This window comes from Barbatula barbatula (genome assembly GCF_947034865.1).
Source record: "Barbatula barbatula genome assembly, chromosome: 24".
Classification (NCBI taxonomy): Eukaryota; Metazoa; Chordata; class Actinopteri; order Cypriniformes; family Nemacheilidae; genus Barbatula; species Barbatula barbatula.
The window spans coordinates 17,106,414-17,129,705 of NC_136787.1; the positions used below are offsets into that span (position 1 = coordinate 17,106,414).

The 23,292-nt window shown below is 37.4% G+C and overlaps 1 protein-coding gene across 2 annotated transcripts in view; it reads left to right on the forward strand.

Moving 5' to 3' along the window:
- The window catches only part of LOC306889603 (3',5'-cyclic-AMP phosphodiesterase 4D-like), a 113,321-nt gene that overhangs the window by 15,638 nt on the left and 74,391 nt on the right, over positions 1-23,292 (forward strand). For both annotated transcript variants that reach the window (XM_079448725.1, XM_079448723.1), the window contains exon 3: positions 6,843-7,081. In XM_079448725.1, the coding sequence (XP_079304851.1) occupies positions 6,843-7,081 (239 nt within the window). The remainder of the gene's footprint in view (positions 1-6,842; positions 7,082-23,292) is intronic.

Sequence of the window (23,292 nt, forward strand, 5' to 3'; positions counted from 1 at the left end):
CATGTTTTAATAACACTCGACGTTGTAAACTGAGCGTTACAAAATAAGAGTTTATGTTGTTTTCAACAGAAAGTAATTTATCTTCACAACAGCTGGATCTATAAAGAGAACAGGAGAGAGGCATCTGTAATTGGTTTCCATTAATACAGGAAGCCATAATGCCTGTTTGTTTTTTACAGCATAATAACCCGGCCTTGCTATCAGGTTCACCCATTGTATTTAGTATTCGGGTAGTTAAATATACCGTAAATGTGTCCCATGGTTTGACAGGAAAAATGTATTTTAAAAAATGGTCACACTTTATTTTAAGCTCCAATTCTCACTATTAACAAACCATTAACTTAATAAACTCCTAATCTGGTGTGTATTAATATAGTTCAATATAGTTGTTAGCTTTAGCTATTGTGTAGGGATGTAGAATATGGTCATCCAGAATATGTGCTTTATAAGTATTAATAAACAGGCAATATGCTAATAAAATGCATTCTAATAAGCAACCAGTTAATAGTGAGAATTGGTCCCTATACGAAAGAGAAAATACGGCCTTCTTTCATTTGTTTGGCCACCTCAGTTAGATTCATATTGAACAGGTCATATACATTAAACTACATTCCGTTTTAACACACAGCAAGGTAAACAAGTAATGTTGTACATTATACATACTATTATAATTAGAGTGTAAATTATTGCATGTATTAAAATTATTAAATAGATGACAACTAATTAAAGTTTGTTAGGCTAGACCTTCGATCTTTATTTTGTTTGCTTTATTCCAAGTCACTTTTACATCCTGAATATATACCGTCCTTCAAATGCATATTGCAGACTTTCTTATTGCTTTAGGCTGAAAGTACACCTCATTTTATTTCACAATAAATATTCTTTAGTCCAGTCACTGGGAGCTTTTACCACAATACATTTGTTTTCTTCTCATTGGATGTGTCACATTATAGAACTTAAAGGGATACGTATGGTCTTAATCATTCTGAAGCATTTGTTTAAGAGAAATATCCACATTGACAGCGCTATTAACGTTGATGTCTAGCTATCGTCACCTCTCGAATGCGTGTGAAGAGGCTTGTTCTTTCGGCAAATTACGTTGACGAAATCTCCTGCCAGAGTAGACGTTATCCTATTGGCTGAAAACGAAAAATGCAGCGTTCATCACCGGTATTTACGACACGCCTGCATCATCTCCTGGAAGACTCTGAATTAACTCTGACTAGACTGAAGAAGAAAACATGTTCAGTTAGGATACATTTAGGGTGAGTAAAACATGGGGACATTTTGATTTGGTAGAGAAATATCCCTTTAACCAAATAGCATTTGTTTTTATTTTTACTTTAACTGGACAGAAAGACAGCGAATCTGTTCTAGGTAAAAGACACATTCTCCAGCAGTCAAAAACGATGAGGGTGAAATCTTGATTCAGATTTAAAATAATATTTTTTATTATAAAACTATTTTGTATAATATTTGTAGCCCTTAACTCTTCAAAAAGCTTTGACCGAAATGACATTTTCAACAAACCACTTCATCCCACATTGGCCACACATACAGTATAAACCCTAGAGCAATATTTATAATGACTTGATGTTTTGTTGTTGATTTTCTAAATAAAATACCTTATTATCATTATTATTATGATTAACATCTCTCCTGAAACCTGAAGCAGTTTTCTCTTGATTCTTCAACCTTGCTTTCTTCAAATCTGCATTTCTCTTCTTTGCCTCTGGTGATCCTGAATTAATCATCTAGGTGTGGCACTTGTTGTGAACCCATTTCTTTCTTTTATCAATTGTACATTGCATGAAAAGAACACAAAAGAAGATATTTTGAAGAATATAACCAAAAACATTGGCCCCCAGTGACTTCTATGAACACAAAAACATTTCTCAAAATATCTTCTTTTTTGTTTTACAGAAGAAATAGCCATATAAGTTTTCGAGGTTGAATAAATGACTGATTGAAAAAATTCTCTTTAAACCTCACATATGACACATTATGATTCAGATGTTAAGATTCAGGTGGTAAGTGGGTGGTGGTATGTTTATGTGCTCATGGTTCGCATAGCTGTAGACTTCTACCATATGTCACAGATTCCAGTTGACAGTTACTTCAAGTCTCTTTGGTGTCTTAAGTTTATGTCTAAAAATATCTACGTACCAACTGTAATCCTTCAGCAAAGTTATTGCTTCAAACACATAACCAACGACCTGCTAAAGTCACTATCTGCAGTCATTCATCAGGGCTTGACTGAGATTACAGTGTTTCCTGGGGTGTATTGTATTATATACTGAGAGTGAAGCTTGATAGCCTTATCCAGTGACTTTTGCCAATCCTGAACTAATGGAAAAATAATCAAATCTGCTTTCTGTCAAACATTATATATCTTAAGGTTGTTTATTTGAAGTTATTAAATAAATATTACAATGCTGTCTTGTTTGGGAGCAGATATAATATCAAATGTATTTTTTTCTTTAGATAGGTTCTGTGTAATAGTGAAGGCTGATGTTTTCATGTGTAGAAAGGAAATCTGATTGGGTCGGATTATTAGTAATTACAATGCCAATATTGAGTCATACTGTATTTTTCTGGTAATTTATATTTCACCATTCTACTGGACACTTTCACTACTTGGACTACGTTTTCCGAAACAAAGTTTTGATTTCGGTCTGCATCATTCAATGATGAAATGTTATGGTCTCACGGAGGCGTTGAATGCATTTGCATAATTTAATTCCACGTAACGTCATAATGTGCGAACGACGATTTTAAACCATGAGTAAGCAGACGCCGGAATCCACAACAAGATAAGCAAATTTATCATGATGCCCGGATTGCCATTTTTTATTTGTAAGTTCATCCAGCCTTCAATATGATTGATTCTTTTAGATAAACTAGACATTAAATGTTCTTCCCAAAGAATGATGGAGCCCTTAATTGTGATTCAACCGAGAATCCATAGGTCACATGTTTCTCCTGGGAATTGCCAACAGACATGTTGTGAGCGATCATTGGAACTGAAGGTTATTTATCTTTTTGTCTGACTGTGTTTCTCAGTCTTTGATGAAGATGAAGTTGCCTCCCTTGTGTCTTGTTGAGGACCCTTCTGCTGGTCCTCGATGGTTCTTTAGATCTACGCGGATGTGTGTCTGAGAATGTGATTGTGTTCACTTGTCAAATGCCTGTCAGATAATAAAAATACTCTAGTTTACTGTATGTATTTGTTCATGTTTTATTAAGCGATAAGTCGTAAGCACACCATAAAATAATGATATCAATTCATACAGGGCTAGGAGTATATACAGCTGTATACAGATACACACCAAGGTATCGGATCAGTACTCAGTGTCGGAACATCTCTACAATTTAATGATCAATTAAAACATTTAATTTTTATGATCACTATTCACTTGAAAGTTTAGAAGTAAATTGGTTGCAGGCAACATCTTGTCTTTAAAGAACAGGCATATTTTAGGGAAATGTTATTTGCCTGTTACCAAGTAAGACAAGACACTATAAGGGCCCTATCGTACAACCAGCACAATGCGGTGCAGGGCACAGCGCAAGTGTTTTTTCTAGTTTCAGCCCGATGCAGATCTCATTTTCCCGTCCAGGGATACAGGGATGAGGCTGTTTTTGTCTGCTTAGCGAAGGACAGCCGTGTTGTTTAAATAGCAAATGCATTTGCGCTCATTTCTGCGCTCATGGGTGTGTTGGTCCAATAAAGAGGTGTGCTCAGGCACATTGTTGGCGCGTTGCTATTTTGAGGAACTGCGCCATAGACCAACTCGAACCTGGTCTGAAGTCTACAGTCAATGGCGAAATATTTAATTAGTTATTTAAAAGTGCGCGTTAGTAATATGCGCCTATAGACGGGTGCACATCCTCGAACATTCTGCTTATCACACAGAGGGACGTGCAAAAGCACACAATAATGCCAAATATTTATAAAATGAATTACAATGTAAACGATTATTATTGTGGAGATAAAGATACCCTGTAGAGGGTCTGCTTGCGCGCTTTAACCTCTCGCATGAGCAGACGCGTTTAGAAGTCCACAGATAAATGACATACAGGGATGAGGCTGTTTTTGTCTTCTTAGCGAAGGACAGCCAGACTAATGGCATGCAGTTACATGCACACAAATAGATATAATAATATTTGCACAAAACAGCCTCTGACTTGCTGTCCCATTTCTGCTCATCATCACATTGAGTCCGTCAAGGCCGTTTAGAGTAGAGAGACACTCTCAATCTATTTGAGTGACTTGACTGCTGCCTCTATTTGAATACGCCGTGGATGACTATAAACAACAGTAACTACTGTGAATCTGCGTGATATTTTATCCGATGACAGAGGTTCTCCCACTGTAAGCTAATTCAGGTGCTTTAACATTCACGCAAGTGACTCATTTACCATCTGGGGCGGTAACGCTCCGCAACATTTAATTTCAGACATTATGGTTGCGTTCCTTCATAAATCGAGCAATTAAATATGAGAATTATCATAAATTTGCCGATTTGTTAATGACTTATTAATTGAAAAACGAGCTGTGTGTTAACGTTTCAATGTAGTGATATCGAAATAAATAAGGCTCATCCAATCAGATTTTAGAGCCAGAGCTTTCCATTCTATAATTTTTTTTTTAAAGATCACACCGGTTTAATCCCCTTTATTCTGTTGATAACTCCTATTTGTAATGCTTTCAACCATTTTATCTTTTAGCAGCCCATGAGCTTAGCTCATGATTCATGTTCCATTGTCCAGAGCAACATCTTTAAATCTAAGCCCACGTCCAACTGATAACCTGTGCTTCTCTTTTTTCCCATAATACATCTGCCAAACAGTTTTGTGCACCATTTGAAATTGGCCTCAAATACCATTCACTTTGTTCTCTTGGCGAACAAAGCGCTATGTTCTGCCGTGTGCCACGAGTAGAGGGCTTGTATGAGGTGATAGCGGGTCTTTGTTCCGTGCCATTCAAACCGTCTCTGTGATCTGCATCTCCACAGCTATTGAGAGCCTATTTTAAACCGCCCCTGTCCTGACGCGACTGACTCTCATTGTGTTGCGACGATTTTCATGATGTTGTGTCGCCGTACCAAACAATTGGATTTCCTTCGCTAATTTTATCCTTTTTTAGTTACATGGATGCATTTTGTGTGCCTTGGGTGTGATATGTTGCGCAGACTATAAATGAAGTCCTTGATGCTTTGTGCTGGGGGCCGCAGCTTTCAATGTGCCCACAGGCTTTACCGGATGAGTCAAGCTACTCGTATAATAAAGAATGCTGCATTAGGGGCTTATTGCAGAGAGGCAAAATAAAAAGGAATAAAGTAAAAGATTCAACTTTGAGTTGATAGATGGCTTTTGTACTTTTGGTTCAGATGAATGCGCTAGGTGAAAGGAGAAAACTTAAAGCACAATATATTAATTGGTGTTATGCTTCGTACAAAATTGAATTTCCAGTGTAATTTGTTTAGTAAAAATATAATTGAATGATAAACGAATGGGTTAACATTTCCACCCATTCACTTTCAAATTTTTGATATCCGTGCATTTTTGTGGATATGGGGAAATAAAGGCACGCAGAATGGAAATAAATGATGCAGTCATCACTTTTTCACAGTAGGCTCTCGTCTTAAGTTTTGTGTCACTGATGGACTGCTTTCGCTAATGAGTGTGGGAAATGCAAAATACAGACTTCGTTACCTCTGGAAGCATGATTTCCATCTCGCGGCAGCGCAGTCGAATAGTCCTTGTGGATTCCACACAGATATCAGGGCTGTTTAACGGGGGAAGAAAACAACAGTGATTAAACACGGCCTATCAGGTGACTCTTTAGAGATGTTTCTGAGCATCATGAAGCCTGCGAGGGCAATTGAGTGTGAGTGGCCACTTGCGTGTTTGTATATTATTAGAAATTTCCTTTTTTCAATTTGCTGTCAATCATCATTAGCTGCCCTTTTGTAAACAGAGAATATTGCATGTCCCCATATAGATTTGAATCGTTGTAGATAATTTATGCTTGGTTAAATGCCCCATAAAAATAATAATGCATGAAGGAATGTTCAGCATCTTAATAACCCATGACCACAAGCCTAGAAACAGTCAAAGCATTCTACTGCTTGCTTTGTGCATTTACGCACCATGAGCGGGTTTCACTGTCATGTAAAACTTAAGTGCTTTTCTGAAAATATAAAATGAGGCTTGTCGGGACATTAATGCAATGAATTAACCGCATAAGCTTGGTCTGTTTTACTTGCAGATCATTTTTCTTTTCCAGAATTCTACACGGTGAGAGGAAGCGTTCTCCAGGCTGATAAATGTAAAGCTGAATCCCATGAGGTTCAACTTCCTCCTCAAAGAAATGAATTGACTTAATTTGGGAATTAGGCTTGAGGTCATGCCTTTTATAGAACCTCCAAGTAATTTTTAACAAATCAATATTTTACTGTATTAATGACAGCTGGTTTCTGAAAATAAAGGGATATCAGAGCCTCATCCCACAGAGCCTCTCAACAGCACATTTTTGAGAGATTCTGAGACATTTTAGTGAACAGAAAAGCATTTGGGATGCCGCACAGTTTTCTGTAGGACACGTATTGAATACTAATGTGTTACATGAAGCTTCATATTGTTTTGGCACACTGATGGTTAGCCGTTGTTATGTGGAATGCGTGCATGGTTTTTGACCTTTAGCGATTTATATTGAAAAGGCATATATTGGAGATTCTAATAGAAAAAAATCGGCCTATCCATTTTGCGCATTCTATGTTTTGCACAGGTCCGTGGAGGACTGTACACTAGTAAACGCTGAGTTTGTGTTGTGCCAGGTGTGCGATGGCTCTCTGGAGTCCCCGGAAGCAGATACAGAGGTTGCACTCGCTCCAAACGTGGAGCTGTTCCAAGTGCGCAGACGTTCCAGTCGGAATCTGCAGCTGCCCCCTTTGGTCTTTCGACTGGCTGAACAACATGACTGGAACAGCAAAGAGAGCGAGCCGATCGCCCGTCCCACCACCCTGGCCTTGCGTACTCCCCCAGTCATCGCCATCACCTCTGCTGATGCAGGCAGGTGAGCAAAAAACAGATTCAGTCTTTTTAGTGTTCCACAACAGTGTTTTTTCATGATCTGCTAATGTTACTCATTTCAGGGCTTGTTTTTCCAAACAGTAAACTTTTTTCTATTGCTGGTTCAACTGCTGTTTCTCACTATGCAATATATGTTTTTAATATGCCTTACCCCAACGTTTGAAGTTTCTATAGCGGTGAAATCACATTGTTTGGCTTGTTACATGGCTGTTTGTCAAATAAATAAAGCACAGAAGATTGGACAATTTGACCAGAATCAAGTATTAAAAGCTTTGAAATAAAGCGATATTATTGTCTCTTCTATTAACTCTTCTTTAATATGGGAGTTTCTTTGGTGGGAAGGCTAGATTAGAAAGTACTTTGGCATTATTATAATTTATCATCCTTGCAGCCTGTTTCTTCTGTGATGGGCTCTTTAAAGAGCTGAAGTCTCAATGATAAAAGAGAATTTCTGGCTTCAGTTTCTATTAGCGTATGATGTTAATCTACAGTTTTATACACACAGTATAGTAGAGAATTTTAATATTCCACATTTTTGTATTTTGCGAGATGGGTGCTTTGATGTTTCAAGTGTTTTTTTTGCGATGATGTCCAGTTGCTAGGTCGCTGTGACCCATCAAGTCATGTGCCTGCGTCCCAGTTCGCATACTATCTGTCCTAAATAGTATTTGAAATTTCATCTAGTCTGTCCCTAAGCATGTGTATCATAAATATTTCAGTAGCCGTGTTGACCATTTCTTGCATTTTAAAGATTCTGCATGAGAGTCATTTGCTGAAAATCTGAAAACGACATATAGTCTACTGCATAGCGCTGGCAGCATTAAAGCATGCATGCACTCTCTTTAAATGTGGTTTTATTCTGTACAAAAGAAAAATCAGCGGCACCCCACCGTTCACAATCAATTTCCTCCTGTGGCTATTCATTGACGAGCTGCGTCATCTTGAAACTGCACTTTATTTTTAGGCTAAACTAGCCAGGCACTGATGTAGTGTTTTAGTGAGACTTTATTGACTAGGTACTGTCCTTCCATTAACTTTAATAGTTGACGTGGTTATACGAATAGATGGAAGTGCTGTTTATAACCAAGGACAAACATTTTCCACGAAAGGCCTCCTCTTATTTTTCCCACAGAGAAAACACAGCTAGATCTTCTCTCATTGAAAATGAAAAATCTTTGTATATCAATGATTCAGATCCTGAAAGGAAGTTTAATATCAAAATGACAAGTTTGTGAAATCATGTTAGTACAGACTCATAAGTCATTCATTCTGTAAAGTATAAATTGCAGGATACCTGACGTATTTTTTTAAAACGACAATACGGATTTTCTCACCTACAGTACTCACAACTGCAGATGAGAGATTAGCATTGAGATTAGCATTGCACATTTATAATTCATTCGGAATTAAACATGGTGACACACTCTCAGCCCTATTGTTGATCGGTTTTGACGGTCCCATTGGACAGGACGTCCAATGGGACCGTGGTGACACTACAACTGTTCAAATAAGCTTTCATTTGGATTTTCATGAATCTGTAATAGTTTTAAACACATTCCAATACGACCTTTTGGGGGGGTATGAAAATTAATACTTAATGAATAATACAAAAAATGAATTCTTCTCACAAGGTTCATGTCTTTCATAGCAGTGTGCATATAAAATCTCCATTTGTCTCTTGCTGAGGCCGTGCTGTGCTGGAGTGGCAATATCCGGAGCTTGAATCAGCTATGGACTGAAATGCAATTTTTATGTGTCCGGTTAGTCATATTCATTGGTGCTTCTTGCTATGTGAAAACAGCTGAGATTCATTTAGAAGTTTGTGCATGCTGTAGCATGTAATAAATACATTGTGCGTCACGTACCATATAAATGCGTCGCTTTCCGTTGTGTTTGACGTATAACGACTCTTGCACAGACTCCAATTATACAGATTATTTAGGTATCCCTTATTATGGTTTCCATTTAGTATTCTTTCAGGATGTGCAAAACTGCATATTTTAAAAACTGTATTTTTAGGTTGCCTCAATTATTAGTGGACTTGTGGAACGGTCGCAAGAAAGCCATGAACTGTATATTTGTGCTAGTATTAGGAATGCCATCACAGTATGTACAAGCTTGTATCTCGTTTGGTTCTATTGAAAGGTTTAAAATAGCCTACTCCAAGCTCACACACCTGTAAGTGAATGGGTGCTTTGATTTGCTCTACCAGACCTAAATCCATTATTCAGTTCAATCATAAAACTTATCAACTCATGAAAATCAGTCAGCCTACAGTAAACTTGAATTTGCATTGGAAAATTTGCTCTTGAGCATGTGCAGTGTGCGCAGCTTAATGCATTTCCCTTCAGCACATTATTGCTGAAGCCCACAAAGTTGAACTACCATGGCAGTGGATGATATGCATTAGTTAAAAATAAAATGGCTTGATGAGTAATTCTGTCTGTTTTGATTAGTCGTTTTGTCTTTTCAAATCATAAAACATGGCTTGTTATTGCTAGTCAAAGTCAGTTTATATTTATCATTTAAGATGAGGGGCCTTTTTCTTTCTTAGTTTTCATGAAGTATATGCACAATCATTGCACCCATTATAATATTTCAATATTAGGCTAACATTAGGCTAATGTCACAGTTATGTGTTATTTTTAGCTCGTGCATTTATAGTTATTCATCCTGCAAGGCATTTTTCCGCTTGAAAAGATGTGCAGCGCATGGTGTAATATTAAAGGCGGTTTATCGGAAACGGTTTCTCTCAGAGTCGGTGTCAGTTTAAAATAACGGTCGCTCCCGCTGAGCGGGAAAGTGACCGGTCTCGTGCACGCGCTGGTCCTGAACATTTGCGGAGGCAGCAGCCGCCCGCCTCACCATCACTAGCGCAGAAACTCTGAGAAGAGAGAGACAAAGAGAGAGAAAGAGAGAGAGACAAAGAGAGAGAGACAGAGAGAGAGAGAGAGACAGAGAGAGAGAGAGAGAGAGAGAGACAGAGAGAGAGAGACAGAGAGAGAGAGAGAGAGAGAGAGAGAGAGAGAGACAGAGAGACAGAGAGAGAGAGAGAGAGAGAGAGAGAGAGAGAGAGAGAGAGAGAGAGAGAGAGAGAGAGAGAGAGAGAGAGAGAGAGAGAGAGAGAGTGAGAGAGTGATGAGAGAGAGAGAGAGAGAGAGAGAGAGAGAGAGAGAGAGAGACAGAGACAGAGAGAGACAGAGGCAGCGAATATTCTCTCAGACACCGGCAGATAGCTTACCTGAACGCAACCAGGGCAAAAATGGACCGAACCTACGCGGTGGATACGGGTCATCGACCGGGTCTAAAGAAATCACGGATGTCGTGGCCGTCGTCTTTTCAGGGATTTAGACGGTAAGAGCTATCTTTTTTATAGGGATAGACGCGCTTTTGTGAAGTGCACGTTCTTTGTGTAAATGAACGTTAATCGCGGCGAGAACTCGTTTTTTTCTTGTTTCAAAATAAGCTGAATGAAGTTTAGTGAAACTAATGGTGCTTGGGACGCCTTGCGCGAGGTCGTTTCTTTGTATCGTTTTTACATTTGTTGTTAGTTAACATTTAATCTCTTATGAATAAAGGAGAGTGTAAATACCCCACTGATATTCTTCGTGCTTTTAAAAACTCAAGTTCATCTTTTTCTATAAGGCACTTTAATTGCGCAGTTAACGTTAGTATCGGGTATTTTTGTTGCGCAAATACTTGTAATGATCTTTCAGCATTGCCTATTCGTCTTTTTTTTATTAAATACGCGTAATGTAATTGGGTCCGTGTGGCATTTAGAGCTTATGGGGCATTACTGGAGTGTATTGAACGTATGGTATAATAATAATCTGGGCTGATCCAGCGCTAATTCAGACGTGGTTTTAGGTAAAAAAAGGAGGTTATATTTCTATTATTTCAATGTCCTTTATACAAATTATATTCTTTGGAAACGACTTAATTTTTTTGGCCTCCATTTACAGATATAAGTGATCTGATAAAAACGATGTTACATTTTTGGCCAACATTGGTGCAAGCAAATATATTTGAGGTACAATAACAGTGACGTTTGTGATTATCATGGCCCAAATGTTAACCTTAGATTGGTTTATATTACACTGATGCCAGTTGTCATTGACAGTCTTGCAGAGTTTGACATTACTCTGTTTTGGCTATCATAAATCAGAGCTGTTGTTCCACCTTGAATTGTCCCCAGGAGGACAAACCTTACCACTTGGAGACATAATTAATGTGCCAAGAGTATTCCTTACATGCAGTAAATGTGTAATCTTATTCCCTTACACAGATGAATAAAACGATGATGTGCCAGAGAAGTCAGAGTCTTTCCCATTTCATCCGTTCCCATCCATACAATCTCCTTGATTTTTGCACAGATGACACAGTGCCACCTGCTCAAGGTGTTATTCCAAACGAGACATATGTCTTGAGGCACACAGTAGGGGTTGAGCAAAGGCTTATTTTTTTAAAGGAAAGGACACATTGTGCTGCTGTGGGGTTCTGGGTGGGCCGCCTTCATCTGCCAGTGTGTTGGTCATAAGGCGTAATGACAGCGTTGGTTGGTTGTAAATCCTGTACTTTGCAATATGCAGTGCACTCGGTAAGCCAAATGAATTAAGTCAGCTTCAACAATTATGGCACTCGTTTGTTTTTAATGATTTGTGGATTATGGATGGCATGAATGTTTAAACATTGCATCTAGATGGTTAGTCGGTCAGATTAAGTGGCAAGTCTGCAAAACAGTGTTGTCATCCTCATTAGAGTGCATGACTCGGTGGCTGGTATACCCAAGGCGCTCACATTACCTTCCAGCTTTAAACCAAATACTCATCAGATTTATGTGTATCGTGTAACAATGTCAGATGACTCCTCAGGGTCAAGGTCAAGTACATTTACATAACCATTGATCTTTGCTACAGTATAGTGTTCCTAACTCTTTTGTGATTTCCCGGGAAGTTTTGGGTGGGATTTTTGTCCTAGTATTAGACAATTAATTTATCGTTGTGAATATCTAATGGAATGTGGCCAACAAAAATATTCATGTTAATCCCACACTTTTGTACAATTATTCCTCTAGCTCATTGGTTAGAGCATGGAGTAAGCAACGCCAAGGTCATAGGTTTGTTCCCAAGGATTGCCAATACTCCGAAACAAATTGTGTAGTATAATGCAATATAAGTCGCTTTGGAATAAAGCGTCTGCCAAAAAAAATACATGCAAATGTTTGTAAGATAGAACCATATAGTCAGTTTACTTGACCCCCTTTCTTGTGTGAGCATTAAGGATTTTTTTTATGTGACTCTGGATGCATCTTGATGGTTTTGCAGGTGACGGTGGCTTTACTGTCAATATAATAATTAGTTTTATTTACAACCTGAATATCTGCCATTTACTGTACCTCTGTAATTTTGAAGTATGATGTTGGCTTACACCTGCATAATATTCCCCTGAATTATAGAAATGTTTTGATTCAGAGATAACTGATGGATGTTGACAGCCTAATATATAATTGAATATACATCTCAAGAAAAAAGTGTAGACTTTTAAAGCAGGATTGCTATGCAAAATGAGAAGGAGCAGGCTAAATTATCATCAGCCTCATCATTTTGGGTTCATCGTCTCGAGACATTTCAGGCTGCTTATTAAATCTGAGCCACTTGAAGATGTCCGGCATTCCTTTGAGGTCCAGGGCCTGAAAAATCTTGGTAGAGATGATGACACTCAATGTGAAGTTGCTTTAGGGAGTGATGTGCTCTTGACTTTGTCTTCACAGATACCTAATTAGAGAGAACAACCGCAGAAAAATAGAGACTAGCCCTCAAGCCCCGTCCCCTTTTCTCCTGGTCTGTTTCACTTGTTTTTTAACGAAGAGTCCAACTGGAGGTGTTGGGATTGTGTTTCCTTTTCGTGTGTTTCATCTTAGACTCGACTGATTCTGAGAATCTTTTGTAAAAGTCGGAGTTACTTGACTCTTCGTGCCACACGAGTAGTGCTACTACATTCTGAAGTGCTAATTGAAAGCATACTTCGACGGTGTCAACACATGCTTGAATAAAACTTGTTGGGGATGTATGTCATTAGTAGGGTGGTGTGGTTCCTTAGCAAGCTGAAATGAGTGAACACACAGCCTTCCGGCACTTCAGAACATTGCCCGGAGGACTGCTTTGTATTCCTCGGAATGTGCGCAGAGTCCCAGACCTTTTGGGAAATTAATGCTTGTCTAAAGCCACAAACAGATGGATGCTGAAAGTATTTTAAATAATTGAGCTCTCGTTTCTGCATGCAGTGTTTTTTTATGTGATTTGTCATTGTTATTGTTATAATTTTGTCACTTTTTCTTTAAAGTTTTTTAAAGAGATTTTTTACTACCGTTTGTATAACCATAGTTTATAATACAACGGTTACATTTTGGTTATCGTAGCGAAAAACAATGGTTCATTTGGTTACCATGATTTCGTAACCATGGGTTTTGGTTTTATTTGTTGCAGAACCATGGTTAATTTTCGTAAGGGTTCCAAGCCATGAAATAGAGTTTTGCCAGCATTTTTTAATTTGTCGAATCGACAGTGGAATGACTTGAAAGATTTTTCATATATGCAACACAGACGAGTGTTTCAATAGTCAAATTTGTCAGAATGCTCAGTGATTCCTGTTCTTTTATTCATTTTGTTCCTTTGGTTTTATCCGCCCACATCTATTAAAAATGCTGTCATGCGTTCTTTTTGATAATAAGATTTAAAGTCAACATGAAATTAATATGTAGTTTTCTTAAAGGGAACCTGGTGTATAGAGAGATGTGTTGTAATAGCCTTACACTAATACCATTTGTCGCAAACACATCAAATATTTTCAATTCTTAAAAAAACCCATAAAAATACTAATTTTTACCTAAGAAGCCGCTATGTTCTTTTTCAATGACATAAAATGGTTGCACGCACAGCTAGGCAGCCAAACTAAACACAGACACACTAATCAGTTCTTCAGTAAATATATTGTTCTGTAGGATAATATATATATATATATATATATATATATATATATATAATGCTAAAATAAGAAAGAAAGAAAATAAAGAAGCTATTTAGTGCAGTTTGTCAGAAAAAATACAAACATGCATATTAATAACCAAAATAATTTACAATTTATTATATACACCATGTTTTAGTCATTATGCTTTATCCAGATTCTGACTTTTTTATGTTGATTTATGTCTAACATTATTGTCTTCTCTCCCTTGGTCATTACCTGACAGGGGCTAATATTCACGTGTGCTCTAATACAAATTAAATAACCAAGCATCTTATTAGTGTGTTTATCAGTATATTTTCATAATGTATAAAGTATACAATTATGGTGGATGCTGATGTCTTAAATGTCTTCATGACGGTAGTTTAAAGCTATGATTTAATGCACGCTTACTTTGAACAGATGCTTACTGATACTGAACGCGTTCTTCTTTTATGGCAGGCCATACATCGATCTATATCCAAGGATGTTTTAAAACATGTTCCTGTTCTTTATAAAATCTGACATCTAATAATATGCCTTATCTCTTTCATTTTTTAAAATCTGACATTTTGACTTTTTAAAACCGTCCCCCCCAACCGCCTGTCGTGTAGAGATTACTTTTTGCGATTCCAAAAGGGTAAAATTGAGAACATGTTTCTTTGTTTCACTTAGCCTTTAATCCTTGTATTATTGTACAGTAAAGTAGTTCATACAGCAGTTACTCACATTTTTCATTTCAAGAGTGTTAATTTTGGACCCTCCTGACCCCTTTTTAATTTACGTCAAATAGTGTCTTCCATCAGTTCCAACTCCCTGTTCTCATTAATGGTGATTGTTACATGGCCTGAGGAACAATATGGTGAATATGGAGTGAGTATGTGTCTGGAGGATTTTTAACTGTGTTAGTAGTACAGAGATAATGGGTGCTGAGAGCTGACCTAGAAGTATTGCAGGCATATATACAAATAAAGACTTATAGACTTATATATATATATATTTTTTTTACGTGGTCCAGTAAGCAACCATCCAAAGCACCCTGGCAACTGAATGTCTTTAAAACCACTCACAATTTTGATGATAATGGCAAAAGACGTAATAACGCCCTAATGCATCGGATTAGGGCAGTTGAGAATTACACTTGTCCATTATCTGTAAGACCAGACTGTGATGGTTCCCTTAAAACGCCTCATTGGAATTCTATTATTATGCTAACAAATTACGCTGTCATTCGCTCCATAGAAGTCCCTCGAAGTTGCTGTGCTCAGTACGTATCAGGGCTCATTTGTTAGATAAACAAGCAATGCAATTACTACACTTTAGTTTAATGACTTCTGGTACTGATCCTCACCACAGAACATTTTCCATGTATAACTGATGGTTTGCAAACACAAATATATTTTAGTCTGAAGCCTCTAGAAGTCAATAAAACTACTGCTCAGATGGAATTTGTTTTTAAAGTAAATTTAATCTGAGTTAAAATCTCTGTAGTTATTACTGAGGTGGGAGTCTCTCTTTAGATGTGTATATTTTATATAATATATGAAGTATATTAAAATGGGTAATATTACGGGAATTTAATACATAGTACTACTAAGCATGAGAATCAGCAGTGACCTGGTCATATGATCATGATTTAGGGGTGAAAATATGCTTTGCAATTATTTATGTTATAAATAGCCTAGTTGTGTTTGTTTGAGAAAGCACAGATCGTAGTATGGGATTTAAATCACAAGTACTTCTGTGAAAAACAATTTATCTTCTCTCCTAGTTCCTCCTAGGGGAGCTTGTCCCATCTGCATAGAGCTTTTAGAAAAATTCACCTTCCTAAATACGAGTAATTTCTTTGTTTCTTGCCATATGTCTGACATTAAACCTAAAACTTACTGAAGCCTTCCGTTTGACATTTGCTAAACGTTTAAATATTTTCCCAGAACAATAGAATCCAGTTTACCCCTAGAAATTCATGTTAACCATTTATTTTAGTTTGATGTTAGCAGGTTTAGTTAAACTAGTACAGAGGTTTGGGAACGTCCCGCTGAGCTTACCTCTGTCTTTAAAATGAAAAGTTTACTTCTTAGAGGAGGGCTGATTTGATTCGGATAAAACCCCCCAAGACTTTATTACATAGTAAACCATTTCTGTCTGCTCGAGGTCATGCTCTAAGTCGACTCTCCCTAAAAGCCTATGAACACTGACATTTACAGGGACCATTAATGTTCTGTCGGATCTGATCTGCTCTGTGACCAGCTCTATAATGAAAGATTTCCTTGCTGCTTTTGTGTTGTTTACACCTGTTCTGTCACTGCAAATGCCCACCAGTGTGTTTTCTATGTTTTGTACTTGTTTTGTTACACATTTTAATAGTAAAATATCTGCAGTATGGGTCACATCCTTCACCATGTGCCATGCTGCCGTCCTACCAGGAATTGCAGTCATAATTTGATCTCTCATTATTATCTTTTTAATGACTTCGCTGCTCTCCATAAGTGCTTTTGGTCTTCTTCGGAGTGCAGCACATGTTGACTTCCTCCAATTAAATCATATTAGAATGACACTGAAGATGATATTAAAATCTCTCAATGGAGTTCAGAAATGACAAGGACTGTTGCCCAATCGCCATGTGGTGACAGGTGTATTGTTTAATTCTTTTCTGAAGCCAAACGAAAAGATCTTATATCTTATTGCTCGGGACATTTGATGAAATTCCCAATTTCTCAGCAGAGTTAATATGTGGTCTCATGAGTAAACAGCTGGTCTGAATGGAGAGAAGCACGGAAGCCTTTTTTTCTTCTTCATTTAATCTCATTGTTATCTAAAATATATTTCAGATTAAAGAGATCTGTCACATTACAGGGTATAAATCATCTATTTCTCATAAGTATATATTTTGACATAAAATAGCTCTATACTCTGTACGTCTGTCAACCATTGTCTACCATTGTCTTATTTGTTTCTGTTAGACATTTCTCTAAAGATTTTCATTAGAAATGTAGAGAAAATTCAATTGAATACCAACTAACCCTGTTAACACACATAAATCTTGGAGACATCTGTTTGATGTCCCCATATACATCTGCAAGACATCATTTTTTATTGTTTGCTCATCTGCAATATGTGTCTGAGATGTCTCCTGTCAGATGTCATAAAGACATCTAGAAGATGTCTGTAAGATGTTTATGATCTAAAATGTCTGTAAAAACAGGGTTATCCCTGCCTAGAAAAATTGGAGGCGGCGGCCTCCCTCAATGATGTGGGGTGTCTTCGCAAAATGTGCAAGGAAAAATCCTGAAAACTGCTCTTTCTAAGACGTTTAGCAGATGTTTTTGCACAGCAGATGTTTTCCAGATCTCCAGACCTTTAGCAGACATCAAAGTCTTATTTGGGAAAAAAAAATCTTTTAACCAAGTTAACCAAGAGCATAATTGAGGGAATCGTCATTGTTTACCCAAACATTATAACTCAAGTAAATTAAAACATTTGCAAGTGTCCTGATCTTGAAAAGAGCAACTTCTTGGGAATCATTTTGTTTGCAAGCAGTCCCATTACTTACAGTAAAGTAGCTATGAAAAGGAATGTTATTATACCACATACTTGCGTAACGTCTAAAAGTCAAGCATTGATGGACCATCTCGCAATCTCCCACACAGACGTACGCCTGCCTAGCAACACTTTTCCGCTAAGTGGAATCACCTACAGTATTTCATTTCTAAAGGTGATGGCAGATGGTTGGCTACGTGTTTCTGCTAATTGATGATTGCATTTTGTTGAATTGATTAGAGCAGGAAGATATGAATGGACTGCTTATGCCACTGACCGTCTCTCTCTGGGGATTGTCTGGAAGCTTTAAACACTGCAGAAAAATAGTTTTTTATAAAGCTAGCTAAGAGAGCTCCGAGGGCAACACAATTGTGTGCTAGGAAGAGGGCAGAGTCATTTTGAATGCAGCCGGACGTCGTAGTGCAGGGTTAATGTTTGCGCTGGTCGTCGCTCTCATTTGTACCACATTAGCTTGTTTACGGAATAGACCGTCGCCAGCTGCAGCCTTCCCTTTATTATACACTATTCAAAAGGTCATAGCCTCTTTATTAGAAGATAGTTGCTATGGTTTCAGTAGACCTTATCAAAGGAATTGATTCTTCCTTGTTTATGGATGTGTTGTCAGTTCTGTCTTGAATGAGTTTAAATGGTTGCTGTGTTTTTTTTTTTATTAGTTGCGATGGGAATCGAGAATCAGCTTTTATTTTCAACCGCTTTCATTTGCAAAACATACCGGTGATGAGCTTCTCATGAGCTTTTTAGTTTTTTTGTCATGTCTAGCTTTCTGATGTGCGACTATTGGTATTACTTAATGTTTGTTTGGTGAATACCATACATCAGTACCAAATGTGTACTTACATTTTTTTTATATTACACATTGTAACAAATGTTTGTTTCGCCCGACCTTTTTATATTTTTTGCACAATTCTGTGTTGTTAATTATTGTGGTAATATTTATTTTCATCTAGCATCAATTTAGCTCAAGTAAATTTTGAGCTTATGTCGTTAATTACGATATATCGTTACATTGCAAATATCAAAATTTGTACTTTTGAAATATATTAAATAATAAAACAAATATTTACCAGTTGTCGCTGTTGTCAGACATTTCTGTAGCACAGGGAAGGTTGGATGAACCGATGATGGGTGACTAACGTTTGGAACTTGGTTCGTGAGGACAGCATTAGTCATAAAAGTCAAAAATAATCAAATGGACACCTCATTTTTAGTAACTGTTATGTTAAACTGTTGTTTAAGCTTAGTGTTATGCCAGTATCTTGTAATTACTGTGTAAAAGTAATAATGCCGAAATGTATAAATGAGTGAAAATCTGTAACGTAGCGTTAGTTCTGGCATGTCACGTGAGTCTAGCCTGAATCATCCAATCACATCAGGTGCAGCTAATCAACGTTAACCAATAGTCATTCAACACATACTAGACTGCGTCCTAATTAAGTTGCCTTTCTCTCCCTCCTTATCAGTTGCTCAATCATGATGCACTAAAAAGCCATCCCCATCTCCTTCATATCTGCCTTTATATGTAGGATCATTTTAATTTAATCCTGTTACGCATCGTGAATGTTATAGTTCCCCAGGTGGGGTGATATGTATTGCTGCGCTCCCGCACTTTCCATGCAAGGCTGCGTGGACAAGCGGAGAGCTTGCCCAGAGCAGTTTAATTCCACCAACCTTAAATATTGCTATTGTTTAAATACTTGAAGATAGTGGTCCTGACAGAAATATTTGTTTGGGTTTTTTTTGTGAGTACTTTCGATGGTAAAAATAATGTGACTTTCATATTCAACTTTTTAAAGCATTTGTTTAATTGTGTTATTTAGTATTTTTATTTGCACAATGTTTAAAAAAAATCAAAAGTAGGATCGAAGTAAGAGTGGTAATGGTTTTCGTTGAGTGGAATTAGAATCAGAATAGTTAAATTGCCCACAGTTTTTATTTCTTTGACATCAAGGTCTGTTTTTTTTCTCACCTGTAACTCATGAATATTTATCTTTATCGTTTCAGGATTCCACTTTAATCTTGTATTTCAACTTAACTGTTTGATTTTCCAAAGGAGAGGACTGCCTGTAGAAACAGAAAAAACTTGAGGATTACAAGTCATTTCTCTCTGCAAACCCCTCGCATCTCAATGAGGAATTAACCCTCGGTCAGACTCGGAGGTCTTATTAGTTATGCTTTTGACAAAAATGAGACTGTGGACTTCGTGAAGAGCTCTGTCTAAGGTGGAAGCCCTTTGTTTGAAATACGCTTTTGGTTTGTTGGTAGGCATGGACAGCACATGATCAGTGATTTTGAAACATAAATTATATTTTCACACATTTCTTCCTTTTTAACTGTAGTTTCTGTAAGCATTGGGTAAGCATTGTTCCTCTGGAAAAAATATGAAACACTTACTCGTAGATTCTCATGCGCTTACCGGTGAGAACATGTCAGCGAGAGGCACTTGTTTTGAGGGCACTTCTTCTCCTTCTGGTTAAAATATGCATCCTCTAAGCTGCACCTCATACAGAACTTTCATTATGATTTAGCCTGTGTTTACATCCCTTCAAATTATCTTTAAGTCACGACAATATCAGTTCAGAGCCAGCAAGTATGTGAGAGCATTCTTAATGTATTCTGGATGCGTCCCTGTTCAGTCCCCAGTGACAAGTGGAATTGCACTGTATGTTCTGGGACATACAGATACTGCGGATTATGCCACTGCCCTGAACTGCAAATGTCACAGAACTCTGTTAATGAACCTCCCCAGCTCAACACAGGTTGTGTTTAGTGTAAGAGATGTTTTAAAAAATGCAGAGGCCATCTGATTCACCATTAGCAGTATTTGCATTTATCGATGTATACTCGAGCATGGCTGTGATGCGCCGTCCGCATTGTTTTTAAACGCAATAGCGTTTGAGTCAATTGTGGAATAAAATTATGCGCCGTCAAAACGTTGCTTTTCTCCGAGGTGATGGGGTGACCTTTAGAATTCACATGGACATCTGTTAAATGTCTTCTAAGGTCACAACTTTTGATGAATCATGGCTTTAATTTGACAAAGCTTTTTTTCCCTCTCCACTTCGCTCTTTGCGGAAACGTTTTCGTATTCTTTTTTTTACATTTGAATGGAAAGCATTTATGGCATTCAGAGCCGTGAAACAGTACACGTTTGCCCTGATGAAATGCAACGCCCTCTGTAACGCATGGTGAAGACTCTCATGCATATTCAAGTCTTCTAAATGAGCAGAAATTACATTCTTAGAGCGCTCTCAAAGTGAGTCATGGCTGCTGCTAGGGATGTTCATATTGACCATTTAAATTTTAACCGATAGGATTATTTTTGACCAATTAATACTATAAGTTAAAATAATTCTTTTGAGTTAAATAATATAACTTTGGATTGAGGTAGGTCTGCTATTTTTATTTGATGAAAAAACTTTCTGATGGAAATTAACTTTGCAGGTTCTTCTGTGTTATTTTCTTGCCTGTTTATTTTATGCTTTGGATTTGTATTATTTTAGCTTTTCTTCAATGTCAAAAATGCTGATAATATGTGAATTCAGGTGATGTTGTTGATCTATTCGTTAGGCTGCTGTTTCCATGTTAAAATAAATCTGTGTTTTTTCGTGTCACATGCCCTCATCAACTGTAGCTTTGTCTCATTTTGAAGTCTGCGTCTTCCGGTTGTTGCATGAGAAGGCGTATGCGGCCGACAAACGCAAATTCCAATTTAATATTAAAATCTTATCAGTTTACGGTTAATGTTCTGATAACGAGCATCAGTTCTCGGTTAGGGAAATTAACTGAAATGAGCATCCGTAGCTGTTGCACAATCATAAACTCTGACTGTGTTCAAAAATAAAAAACTTGCTGAATCCTGTGCCTATTATTTACATTTTTTTGTTATGCATTTTGCATTGACTTTTGTTAATTATAATTTCAGCTCAGGGCTTGAAATTGCGACCATTTGCAAAATTAAACCTGAGCGACATCTAAATGTGGAAGAAAATCTGCACAGAAAATACAGAAAGTCTGCAGTTTTCACCCGGTCCTGATGAGAAGTCAGAAAAGTGATTGTGCAAGTGAAATGTGGATGGTAATTCATGGATATGGATCAGTTGCATACAGCAATATTTAGGCAATATACGTTTTTTGAGCCATTATCTCTCAGCTGCCAAAGGCACTTTAGGTGGAAAATTCCCCAATATTTGCAGCATAGATAAATGAGCAGTGCCGTGTGTCAGGGAAGACGAAACGCAGTCAGCTAGAAAATAAATTTCACAAACCTTGAAGATGAAGACGGATGTTCACATTCTAGTGCCTGTTGGTTAATGAGATGAAATTTGCGCTTAATAACTAAACCCAGAATAAACAAAAGGACAATTTTGCTAGTTAAGTTTACGTTGCAGATGAGTGCTTTGTATTTTATTGCGGACCTGTATTATACATCTGAATTAGTGAGGTATGAAAGATAGATTTGCAAAAGGTTTGTGTGAAATGAAATTTGGTGGCATTGGGGAGTCGGGACGCGATGCCAACCCTTTTTGAGAATCACAGGGAGCTGGTGAAGGACAAAAGCGCTGGCTAAATTACAACACTTAAGTGCCCCTTCCTCTTTTTCCATCTGTATGTCTCTTGAACCGTCTTTAAGGTCAAACGCTCCAGGGCTCGCGCTACATGATGCCCTGTAGGATCCCAGAATATCAATGCTGTGTTCACACATTACTCGCTGTAATAGATTTTGATATGAAGGTCAGAATAAAATATATTGTACATTTTACCTGATTCTTCCATCTTAACTACTGTATGAGTCTAGAAAGCAGCTTTTTAATTGATGATGTTTACAGCTGATGATGTTGTTATTTCCTTTTATTCATAATTGTGGAAAGGGAGGTGCATTCCGGCATTTTAGGGGTTTGCTATAGCAGTTTTCTCAACAGAATTTGTACGTACTTGCTCAATTGCTGATTTTTGTTAATTTACAGTTTCAAGGAGAGTAGTTACTTCAATTTATAAATTACCATAAGCCCACAATAGTTAAAAACACTCAGGGCACCATATCAAACCACATAGCACACCCTGACAATCACCCAAATCAATGTTGCATCTTTGTGGTTTCGGATAGTAAAGCACTGGAGCAATTGGGCACATTTTTCCTGCACATTTTCTTTTTAACTGCAGAAATGAAGAAATGTAAAATCTTACTGAATCATTTATTTATTCCCATGAATGCTCAGTATTCCATGATTTAAACAGATGTCAGATCTGCATTTTAATAATGCAATGGCTTGCATTGCTTTAGTGTTTCAGGGTCGATACATCTTCGTGCTTAGATCGGTCTGTGCTAAGAATAAATGTAATAGTGTAGCCCACGTGCGCTACAAAATTAAACGAGCATTAGACAGAGCCAGTTGTTTGTGTGAAGTGAGTTTGTCGTTGTGCTTATTCGTGGACGCAACACTATTTATTTTCGTTTATATTTAGGTTTTGCGATTAAACCTTGTTTTCCCGGCTGCATTAAGTCCATTTTTCAGGAGCCATATGATCTGCGCAATGCGGAAAAACATAAAAGGAATCACGTAAGCAGAATTCTACTGTTTAAATATGTCCTCTGCTTATAGTTGCACAGTTTAACATGTTACAAGCGTGACA